General features: G+C 35.5%; 1 protein-coding gene across 3 annotated transcripts in view; it reads left to right on the top strand.

The window, feature by feature from the left end:
• The window catches only part of LOC150086972 (DNA-directed RNA polymerase III subunit RPC7-like), a 98,367-nt gene that overhangs the window by 43,157 nt on the left and 42,848 nt on the right, over window positions 1–12,362 (top strand). For all 3 annotated transcript variants that reach the window (XM_090372862.1, XM_090372861.1, XM_090372863.1), the window contains exon 3: window positions 4,674–4,789. In XM_090372862.1, coding sequence (XP_090228988.1) covers window positions 4,674–4,789 — 116 coding nt within the window. The remainder of the gene's footprint in view (window positions 1–4,673; window positions 4,790–12,362) is intronic.

Genomic DNA, 12,362 nt, shown 5'->3' with positions numbered 1-12,362 from the left:
CCCTCTCAGGTGATTATTCTGAGCAAGAGGAAGAATCCCATCAGCATTTGAGAACGCTCAAACCATTCAAGGCTTTATACACCTCAATCAGATCACCTCACAGGTGCCTAGGCTCCAGACACTGTAATCTGCAAAACTTAAGCCTTTCTTTGTAAGAGGACCCTTCGTTCCATTCACTAATCTTGTTGCCCTTCTCTCTACTTGTTCCAGCAGCTCTACATCCTTCTTGAAATGAGGCCTCCAGACCTGTATACAGTACTCAAGGTGTGGCCTGACCAATGCCTTATACAGGGAGATAATCACCTCCTTATCTCTGCTAGAGAAATTCCTGTAATTGACAAGATGCCATGAACTACTCTTGCAGACCATCTGCACTGCTCAGAAAACTTCATATCTGCTTGCACAGTTACCCCCAAGTCCTTTTCATTCTCTACCACTGTTACTATAGTACCACAGAGTTGATACATTACTCTGGGGTTACTGCTTCCCATATGTAGTACTTTACATTTGTCAATGTTAAACTTCATTTGCCACCTCTCAGCCCATCTGCTCAACTTGTCTAGATCCTGTTGCAGCAGCATGCTGTCATTAGTGACCTTAACAACCCTGCCAACCTTTGTATTGTCTGCAAACTTGGACATTAAGCCTGATATACCATCATCAGTATCATTTATAAATACAAAAAACAACAATGGACCCAATGCTGAACCCCAAGGGACTCCACTAATAACATTAATCCACGTTGAGCAGTGTCCATTGATTACCACTCTCTGTCTTCTGCCACTCAACCATCCCTTTATCCATAGCAGCAATTTGCCTCCAATGCCACACTGCTCCAATTTGTGCAGCAGTCTTCCATGTGCAAGAGTAACAAAAGCCTTTTTAAGATCCAAATATATAATATCAAAATTATTCTTTGCATCCAGTTCCTTTGCGACCACATCGTAGTATCCAATCAAATTCATCAGACAAGACTTCCCCTTTAAAAAAAATAATGCTGTGTCCGAGCTATAACTGAAGTCTCGTCTAGATGATCCTGCAGTGCTTCTTTAACCAGTGTCTCCATTAATTTCCCTGGAACAGAAGTTAAAGTAACAGATCTGTAATTACTTGTGTTGCCCTTTGATCCACCTTTGTGAATTGGGGGGTCACATTTGCACATCTCCAGTCCATGGGTACCTCCTCCAAGTCCAAAGAAGCTCTCATAATTATGGCTAAGGGTTTGCTTACTTCCTTTGCTGCCTCCTTTAATATAACTGGATAGATCCCATCCACCCCAGGTGCCTTTTTTTCAATTCCTACTATTAGTTCACACTCTCCCTATATATATTTATATATCTTGTTGAAATTTTCAATCGTTAATAAAATACTTTTTATTCATCCACTCAAGTTCAAATGAATTTTTTTAAACTTGTTGTGGATGACACTTGATGTTAACAGTTTTTTCAAATATTAATTCATTAATTAAATTTAATTAATCAATTTTAGTTTTATATGGGAGAAAAAAATTTCTCTTATATAAGATATTTAGCAGGATATAAATTTAGGAATAAAATTGAAATCAACAGGAAGTAGCTCAATCGGTAAAATGCAAGGATTTCAGTATTTTTCACGTGAAGGTGAAGAATGAGAGTTCAATTCTTGCGAAAATCAATTTTTTGATAAATTTTTGTTATTCATCCACTCAAGTTCAAATAAATTTTTTTAAACTTGTAGTGGATAACACTTGATGTTAATACAGTTTTTTCAAATATTAATTCATTAATTAAATTTAATTAATTAATTTTAGTTTTATATGGGAGAAAAAAATTTCTCTTATATAAGATATTTAGCAGGATATAAATTTAGGAATAAATACCGTCAGTGGCGAAGCGTGTAGATCGCTGGAAAAAAATTTCTTTTTCAGATTCTTTTTTCATTCTGGGTTCTAGTCTGAGTCAAGGAGGGAACAAAATGGAAAATGAAACATGTGAATAAAAATAATAGTCCAACACCATATATAGAAAGGAAAATGGAAAATTGCAAGGAAATTCACTTTCTATTTTGCCACTTAATATTGTGATTCTGTCATATGTATATACATATTTATATTAATTGTGATTATTTAATAAAAAGTAACTAAAATAAAATTTTTCTTTGTCGAGCTAAGTAGGAATTGACTTTAAAAAATTTTTTTTTATATTACTTGTTATGTTTATCTTCAACAATTTCTCCTCCACTTTGCTCTCAGTTATTACAAAATCATCTAGTTCACTGCCAGAGTGTAATTCACCTCTGGAATTCCCCTCCCTGAATAACTCCTCATGTGTGAATGTAGATGCAAAATACTAATTTAGTTTGTTAGCCACCTGAGCAGGATCATCAACAGTTGAACCATCAATATCCAGTGGACCAATCTAATTCATTCCTTTCCTTCTAGAGTTTACATAGCTAAAGAACTCTTTGCTGTTTTTCTTTGCATCCTCTGCCTTTGCCTGCCTAATCTCCTTTGTGACTTGGTTACAGTCCAGCTTATATCTATCATAGGCTTCCATGTCACCAATTAATTTATATGTATCCCATGGATTTTTCTTCTTTGCCACATGTCTCATTAGTTCATCTGACATCCATTTAGGCTTAAACATTGAACAATATTTCTTAGTTGGTATGTAAAGCCTAGTAGCTTCCAAGATAAATTCTTTGAATGCCTCCCATTTTAAATTTGCTCTTGATAATATCATCAGTTTGTCCTAATGTATACAATTTAAATATTGTCTCAGACCATCGTAGTCGCCTTTACGAAAGTCACCCTTCCCTTCACCCCTGATGGTACCTCTCTGAGTAAATCCCACTTCAGCACACTGTGATCACTGCCGCCTAGTGGTTCCTTTATCTGCAGATTCTTAATGCATGAAGAATCACTACTGATAATCAAATCAAGAGTATTACTCCCTCTAGTTGCCTACCGAACATGCTGATGTAGAAAACAATCCTCCAATAAATCCACAAAAGCCTTGCTAGGTGGTAGATGACTTTCATCAACCGGTGAAATACCACCACTTTGCTTATTGGAGGCTTGAAGTGGTGAAACCCATGTTTAGTCTCTAGAGCAAAGTTTCCGGCATCCCCCTTCCCCCATACTTCTTCTTCAACCCATGCACGGTACTAAGTCCTATAGGTTTTGATACCTTTCGTGTTTGGGGTTTTCATAAAAAAAAAAAAAAAAAAGTGTGTGAATGACCAACCCAAAAATTCCAGTCAGTATCCGGGAAATTAAAATCCCCAATTATAAGACTCTGATTTTCTGGTGTTTTGTCACACCAAATTGACTCAACACTCCACTGTCCAGCGATGTCGACTGGCTGCACTTCCTTGGATTTTATGTGTTCCTGAACTAATAGCATAACCCCTCCTCCCCTCTTATCCTGTTTGTCTTTCCTGTACACGATGTACTTCCCAAATTCCAATTGTGCATTCCTTATATCTGTTTGACACCACTTCTCTGATATCCCAACAATATCTGCCTTGGATGATTTGAGCAATACCTCAAATTCATCAAATTTATTTACCAAACTACTAGCATTGGTGTATATGCAAGTGTACATGCACCTGTTCCTATTCTTAGCTACCCTAACACAACCCATGTGTTTACTTGTTCCGCAATGACTCCCAGCAGTCTCTGAAATCCTATGCATCTTGTTTTCCAGGCTGCTGCTCATTTAAATAGAAGCAGTGCAAGAATCACTCTGCCAGTGGCTACTGTTAATGCATTAGTCCTTGTATCCCCCCCCCATGCTAGCAGTTTTCCTATCCACTTGACACTGCCTCGATAGCATCAGCAGATATTCTTACATCCTTTCTATTTAAGTGTATCCCATCCCTGTAGAAGCATTCTCTCCTGTTAACAAGCACAGACCAGGCTCAAAAAAATGGAGCCTTGCACAATCTTTCCAGTGCCATTATTCCATGATAAGATGGATTTGAGATTTGTATAAAGTGAGAAGCTATTTAAAAGAAGAGTGACAATGAGAGCAAAATAGGAGGCCAGTTTTTTTTTTTTTTTTTTTGATGCAGTGGAAGCAATATTTGTGATGTATTTATTCCAAGAGAGACATTAAAATTCTGGATAATCTCTAATAGCAATATGCGATCTTTCTAGAAATCTGAAATGTCATAGAAGATGAGCATAGGAGCAGTAGACTTTTTTTTTTTTTTTTTTATTGCAACAAGTAAGCTAGGACTGACTTTTTGAAAGATTGATATTAAGTTTTCTTTGCTTAAAGAGAGTTATCTGGAGGTTGGCAATTAAGGAAGTGATAGTAGATATTCGTGAAGTTGCTGTTTGTATCTTGCAAGGTTTCTTGAACTGGAAGGTGGCATGCAGTGTTGCACCATTTATAGACACCCTGTATGTGTGTGTGTATGTATGTATGTATATATATATATATATATATATATATATATATATATATATTTTTATAAATGTTTATATACAATAATTATATATATGTGTGGTGCTTGAGATTTTACACCCTTACCAAATTTATGAATTAAAAATTGGAACGATAAAATTTTTAAATTCAAGGAAAAAATTTAAATGTAATGTTTTAAAAATCCTTTTATGTAGATTATAATATTTTGAATGTTTTTTAAAAAAGATTTTTGTTTTTATTAATTAATTTATTTATTTTCAGACTGGAAATGTTTTCCTAATGAACTTAGGCCACAGTGTAGGAAAAAAAAATTGAATTCAAAGGAGAATATATCAAAACTTAAAAGACAAAATATTGATCTTACTAAAAAATTTCAGGTAGTTTGTCACATCTCAAACTGAATATTTTTATTAATTTTATGTACTTTTTTGATTTTATTTATTTTAAGGTAACAGTATGTATAAAGTTCATTTTTTTTCTTTATTAAAATAAAGTAAGCTTTTTATTTATGAATATTAAATCTTATAAACAAGAATTTTGGGTTAAGACAGAATTTGTAGTTTTATGAACTTTTGCTCACTTTCATTGAATTGAATTCAAAGGAGAATATATCAAAACTTAAAAGACAAAATATTGATCTTACTAAAAAATTTCAGGTAGTTTGTCACATCTCAAACTGAATATTTTTATTAATTTTATGTACTTTTTTGATTTTATTTATTTTAAGGTAACAGTATGTATAAAGTTCATTTTTTTTCTTTATTAAAATAAAGTAAGCTTTTTATTTATGAATATTAAATCTTATAAACAAGAATTTTGGGTTAAGACAGAATTTGTAGTTTTATGAACTTTTGCTCACTTTCATCAAAAATTCAGAAGACCTTGGAAAATCATTATTTTTTGAAAGTAAACTGATAAGAACAAAATGTTTTAACCATTATTTGACGCATACTGTATATACACTGTATGACTACATTTGGACCATGAGCTAAAAGTGTTGGACCACATCACTACAAAAGTGACATATGGAATGTTGAATCGTCCACCAAACAAAACTGCCCTTGATTTCTGGAGTAATGTTGGAAGAGGATTATACTGATGAACATGTTTTTCTGTTTAATTCCACAGATGCTCAGTGGGACTGAGATTCTGGTATTGGACTGGCCAGGTTGGATCTTTGAAATCTTCTTCATACCACTTTTTTTTACATATTTGCTTAGGTGGATGGTTGCATTATCAAGAGTAGACATGAAATGTTTCATGTTTATTTTATGGGATCAGGGGCACCATGAGTATGCCATGAAAATAATGATACATACCATTACATCTCCTCTAGCATCTGTACTATCAGTACTCAGCTGGATGGTTACAGTACCTCATGTGGTTTTCTCTGTATGGTTACTTATCAATCAGTGCTGAAAGGTGGAAATTGGGACTCATCATACCATGACGTGACTTCAGCTCTTCTGCATCTACTCCTGACTTGAACACAGTCATATTTTCTGGTTGCTTTCACAGGTCACTGGTTTTTACAAAGGTCTCCTACTTCTATAGCTCATTATTTGTAGGGTTCTTCGTGTGGCATGATGGCTCCCTCATTAAATGCAAAGATTAATTTTTTCCCATTTGGTGACAATTACTCATGATAACCCAGATATTTTGCACCTCGTGTTCCATCACCTTACATTTTCAGTCAGTTCCATTAAAGACTCAGATTACACTAATTTTTGAAGAATCAAGTGCGGACATCCTCTCTGCTGCAGCACTTGCTAAATAAGCACTAACAGTCGTAACTCTTTGGAAGTTGACTAGATCCTGTCCTTTCCCATTGCCAGTGATTTGAGCATTAGTCAGCACTTGGTTTCATAATACTTTCCTGCACATACCATGTGACCTCTTCGATTTACATATTTTTGCATAGATTGTTGTGTGTAGTCCAAACTTCTATGGTCTGCCCCCATCCAAACAGATATCTCTCTTGTTAACAAAAGCTACACAATTACCTGACCAATAATCTGCAACCTGTTCTTAGAATTTCTGCTGATCCGGGACAGGTGTCTTCTACACCTCAGAGGGTTTGTATTATGAAGCAGTGGTTTTGAGGATCATGAGAATGAACTTGTCCATATGCCATGTCCTTCATGTTGCCTTCTTTGGTGGAAATCTATGCTGTTAGAAATGCTAATTACTTAGATTTCCACCACCACTATCCAATCTGAATGAAGTGACAGCTTTTCTCTTAGACAAATGGTGCCAGATCAGTGTTGGACAGTTCCAGATTCATAGGTTCCATGCCTAGCTGTATTAGTATTATTTTCCTGGCCACACATTTGTATGTTTTGAAGTCCTTTTACGAATTTTGTATGGCTTTCAGATATACTGTGTGCTACTGTTCAGTATGTTGTTAGTGATACACTAATGATGGAATAATGCTACACAGTTACCTAAATTCTAAAAATATTTTAAAAATTCTTATAATTTTACTTATTATTTATCTTTATATAATAGATATTAGATATTATTTTCGTGCTACTTTTTGGTTTTCAGCTTAGTGCATTCTTCTGTGGCAATGCTAACAGTTAAATTAAGTTAAAAGTTTATTTTATTTTGGTTTTATCAGTGATGCTCACATTGCATTCTGTTCTTTGCTTATACTGCTGGTGAACCATGTTGCCCATCCTGTAGCAATGTCAGAGCCTGGACTTAAGCTCTTTAAAAACAACTCTGTTATTCATGAATCAACCCAAAGTAACTGCTATTGCGTTTAACAGAATAACTCAGTCAGTTATTCAATTAAATACAATATTAATTACTTTAGGTTTATTTGTGGTAACGGTCATTTGTAAAGAGCCTAAGCATAAGTTCTGTAAATGTCTCAGGAGGGGCAGCATGGTACCCCAGGAGTTTTAGACAGAAAAATGGAACACAGTGTGAGTGTTATTTTTCAAACTATTTTTGATACCTGTGTAAAAATAGTACCCCACTCCTGTACTTGATTTTTTGATTTATTTTATTTATTTATTTATTGACAACCTCAAAACATGAAAGATATTTGAACCATTGGGTATGAGTAAAGTTGACAAAAAAAGGAAATACCTATTGACATGGGGCTTGAATTTCTCTTTGACTATAATTTTCAGGAAATGAAAGGAAGTAGAAGGTACAAATGAAAGTAGTAGTGGCATGCGATGCAAGTAAGCAAGTGTATGAGCTTATGCAGCATCAGCCAAAAAAAAACAAAAACAAAAAAAAAAAAAACACACCATTCCCTCCAAATGCCTATCCAGTTCCTCCTTAAATTTATTTAACCTATCAACTTCCACGACAGATGGAAGTTTGTTCCAGCAATTAACCACCCGCTGGCTAAAGGCAAATTTCCGCACATCTATTCTACATCTGTCTTTTCTTAATTTGAATTTATGCCCCCTTAGGTTTGTAATCTGAACAAGTGGAAGGATCCCATCAGAATTCAGCGTGCTCAACCCATTCAAGGCCTTATACACTTCAATCAGATCACCGCACAGGTGCCTAGTCTCCAGCCACTGCAATTTGCAGAACTTAAGCCTCTCTTGGTAAGAGGATCTCTTCATTCCCCTCACCAATCTTGTTGTCCTTCTCTGTACACGCTCAAGCAAATCCTCATCCTTCCTAAAATGAGGCCTCCAGACCTGTACGCAGTACTCAAGGTGTGGCCTGACCATTGCCTTATACAGAGGGACAATCACCTCCTTCTCCCTGCTAGCAAAATTCCTATATATCATTGATAAAACCCCATGACCTGCTCTTGCAGCCTGTCTGCATTGTTCAGAAAACTTCATATCTGACTGCACAAATACTCTCAGGTCTTTTTCATTTTCTACCACCTTAAGTATAGTACCATACAGTTGGTACGTTTCTCTGGGGTTACTTCTACCCATATGCAGTACTTTGCATTTGTCAAGGTTAAACTTCAGTTGCCACTTCTTAGCCCATCTGCCCAAATTATCTAGATCCTGTTGCATTAGCACACTGCCATTACTGTCATTAACAACCCTGCCAACCTTTGTATCATCTGCAAACTTCGACACTAAGCCTGGTATACCTTCATCAATATCATTGATAAATATACAAAACAACAGTGGACCCAACACCAAACCCTGTGGGAAGAACAGCACCTATTGATTACCATTCTCTGTCTTCTCCCACTCAACCATTCTTTTATCCATTGTAGCAACTTACCCTTAATACCATTCTGCTTCAATTTGTACAATAGTCTTCCATGTGCAATAGCGTCAAAAACTTTCCTGAAATCCAAATATATGATATCAAAATTATTTTTTGCATCCAGTTCCTTTGTAACCACATCATAATATCCTATCAAATTTGTCAGACAAGACTGTGTCTGTCAGACAAATTTGATAGGATATTATGATGTGTCTGAATTATTGCTGCAGTCTTGTCTAGATGATCCTGCAATGCATCTTTAACCAGTAACTCCATTATTTTACCCGGAACAGAAGTTAAACTAACTGGTCTGTAATTACTCGTGTCACCCTTCGATCCCCTTTGTGAATTGAGGATACATTTGCACATCTCCAGTCTGTGGGGATCTCCCCCGAGGCCAAGGATGCTCTCATAATTATGGCTAAGGGTTTGCTTAGTTGCTTTGCCACCTCGTTTAATATAACTGGATAGATCCCATCCACCCCAGGTGCCTTTCTTATGTTTAACTTCAACAATTTTTTGTAATAACTGAGAGCACTTTGCTCTCAGTTATTACAAAATCATTAAGCACCCTGCTACAATATGATAACCTTCTGGCATTTTCAAACCTTAACTCCTCATGTGTGAATGTAGATGCAGAATACTCATTCAGTTTGTTTGCTATCTGAGTAGGATCATCAACAGTCAAACCATCGATATCAAGTGGACCAATCAGATTCATCCCTTCCTTTTAGAGTTTATATAAGGAAAGAAATCTTTGCTGTTTTTCTTAGCATCTTTTGCCAAAGATTTCTTGTAATCCGCCTTTGCCTGTCTAACCTCCTTTGTGACCTAATTACAGACTATCTTATATCTGCCATGGGCTTCTGAGTCGCTTGATAATTTATATACATCCCATGCATTTTTCTTTTCTGTCACGAGTCTTATTAGTTCATTTGATAACCATTTAGGCCTAAACCTTGAATGATATTTCTTAATACGTATGAAACTTTTAGTAGTTTGTTTGGAGAGTTTCAAATTGAACTGTGAATGATGTGTACTAGTTGATGCACACGTTCAAACTAATTTGGGCTGAACTGAGGTGAAGATGCCAGTGCGACTTCAGAAGAACAGTGCCCATGGAAAAGGCATGCATCATAAACTGAACATCGATGTGTTTTTTTTTTTTTTTTTTTTTTTTTGTAGTTGTTGACGCATAGGCTTTTGTGGCCATAATGCACCTCCCAAGGTTTTTGCAGTACTTTGATCCAAGCCCGAGGCGGGAATCAAACCTGCGACCTTTGAGTTGCCACGCAGGCACTTTACCCACCTAGCTAGCCCGGTCGGCCGTGAACATCGATGTGAGATAGAGTGGAGAAAACTTTTAAGTCAGGGATAATTAATCAACCAGATTGTCCTTTTTTGGTTAAGTCTGGGTCTTGTGATTTTTACTGAATTGGCAACTGTTTAGAAGAAAGATAATGTTAATAGCAAAAGAGAAATTAGTTCTAGTAGCAGGATTTGTGGTATATTTGTGCCAAGAAAGTGTTTTTTGTAGTAAAGATAAGTGATAAGGTCTTACAAATCTGGGTGTTGTTGAAGATGCACATAAGAGCAATAGACTTTTTTTTTTTTTTTTTTTAAATGAGAAATAAGACAGGACTGACTGAGTTTTGGAAAGACTGAAGTTGATGAAATTTTTTTCCCCTCCCAATAGGGAATTACTTTGAGATCAGCGTTTCAGGAACTGATGGTGGAAATTCAAGAGGTTAGAGCTATTTGTGCCCAGCAGGGTTTGTCGAACTTGAAGGCAAAATGTTGTGTATTGTCAACAGCAAAAGTATTCATAGTATTTCCAGTCAACGGAAGGTTATTAATGTACAGGAGGAAAGTAGTGGTGAAAGAACAAAAACTTGGAAATCCTGCATCATTAGTTAAGACATTAAAAAATTGACCCCTCTACCATTACACTGAGCAGCAAAAAAGTGCAAAAACTAGCTGTGCGTTGCATAAAAAGAAAGCACGCCATGAGGCGAAAGTTTATCTAGAACAGGGGTGGCCAACAAATCGATTGTGATCTACCAGTCGATCGCAGCTTTAATTTCGGTCAATTACGACAAATTTTAAATATACAGTAGACTCTCGATTTTCCGGGATAGATGGTAAGAAACAAATCCCTGATAATCAGTTTCCCGGTTAATCCAAAAATACAAAATGCCCCGACATACGTTCCAGGCCTTCTTACTTCGTCGAGTTTTACGTAACTCGGGAATGACTAATAACACATTGCTACTATATTATTATTGACAAATCTGAATTCAGTGCGATACTTAATTATTAGTTTAATTTTCTGATCCAAATCGATCGCTTTCCTTTTCTTGGTAGATTTACTAGTACTGCTGTCACCAGTCACCAGCACCATGATAACAGTCAAAATGAATTTTCTGTGAAGAACTTCACAGGGTTAAGGCGAAAACTCACTATTATCACCCTGCACGAGCTCACATTTTACTAAAACATTTCTGGAGGTCACTACCAAAAAACAATGAAAACAATTTGCACTTTCCATATCATTGGGCTTTTCTGTTCGTGCAACTAATGATAAATGGTAGTAAACTCATCTTATTGCATTTGCGAAAATACCAATAACTGCAATTCTGTGGATTTTTACATTATTATGGTGAAATGTGTGTCCCCTTTACTGAAATCCTTTAGTCATATAAAAAAAAACCATAAATAAATTGCAAGAATCTTCTGTTCTTTCCTATTTTTTTGCTTGTTACTTCTTATTTCACTTGTGCAATTTGTGTGTGTGTGCCGTGATCGTCGTTATTGATTGCTTATTTATTTATTTTTTTTGTTTTAAATTTTACAATCCTAAAAAAAAAATTGAGTGAAAAAAAATTTACATAAGTCCAAAGTTGCGTAAGTCGTGGACTAACTGTATCGAATTCAGCAACCTACATAAAAAATATGGCGATAGATAAAAAATGAAAAAAAACTTACCACGTACTACTCGCTTGTTCAATACAATGCTTCCCTTTATTTTTTGAGTTGTCAAAATTAAATCTAATAGCATCCCTTTATTTTTTACGGTTTTGCATATGGTTTATTCACCAACATTATAATGGTTCATCATTAAAGATTTAACGGATGCACCGTTTTCAAACTTTTGAATAATTTCAAGTTTTTGTTTGACTGAAAATGCAACTCCTTTGCGTTTACCCATCATTTTTGCGATTTCTAAAAAAAAAAAAAAAAAATTATTTACTATAAAGAAAATTTCGACATCCCTGACATAAATAACGAAACAAAGTTTGTCTTTTTGTGTTGCAATGGAACACAACAATCAACACGATGCACTGAAACAAACTAAACATTTGGTCTCTTTTTTTTTTTTTTTTTTTTTTTTTTTTGAGCGACGGTGTGAAGACAGCGAGGGTTGCAAGTTAATAGGTACCTTAATCTCCCAATAACGACTTATAACGCCGCTTCTTGTCGCTTATTTACTACTTGCAAAACATCTGTTTATACCTATTCTAGTTATTACTTGAATTTTATGATTTCTGGTTGTTTTTTTTAATTTGGAGTCTTGAAGTGTCCCGGTTAATCCGATCCCAGTAAATCGAGAGTCTGCTGTATATAAAAAATAGATTAGTCAAAATCTAAATGTTATTATTATTATGCGCCCCACTGCATATTACAAATCCGATGAACCATGTGACTACTCTTATTGCCGTGCAGTCGCTAGGCTTATGTAGTGAAAAT

This window comes from Mastigoproctus giganteus, chromosome 4, assembly GCF_048544385.1.
Source record: "Mastigoproctus giganteus isolate SK-2022 chromosome 4, ASM4854438v1, whole genome shotgun sequence".
Taxonomy (NCBI): domain Eukaryota; kingdom Metazoa; phylum Arthropoda; class Arachnida; order Uropygi; family Thelyphonidae; genus Mastigoproctus; species Mastigoproctus giganteus.
This window is presented reverse-complemented; position numbering and strand designations above follow the sequence as displayed.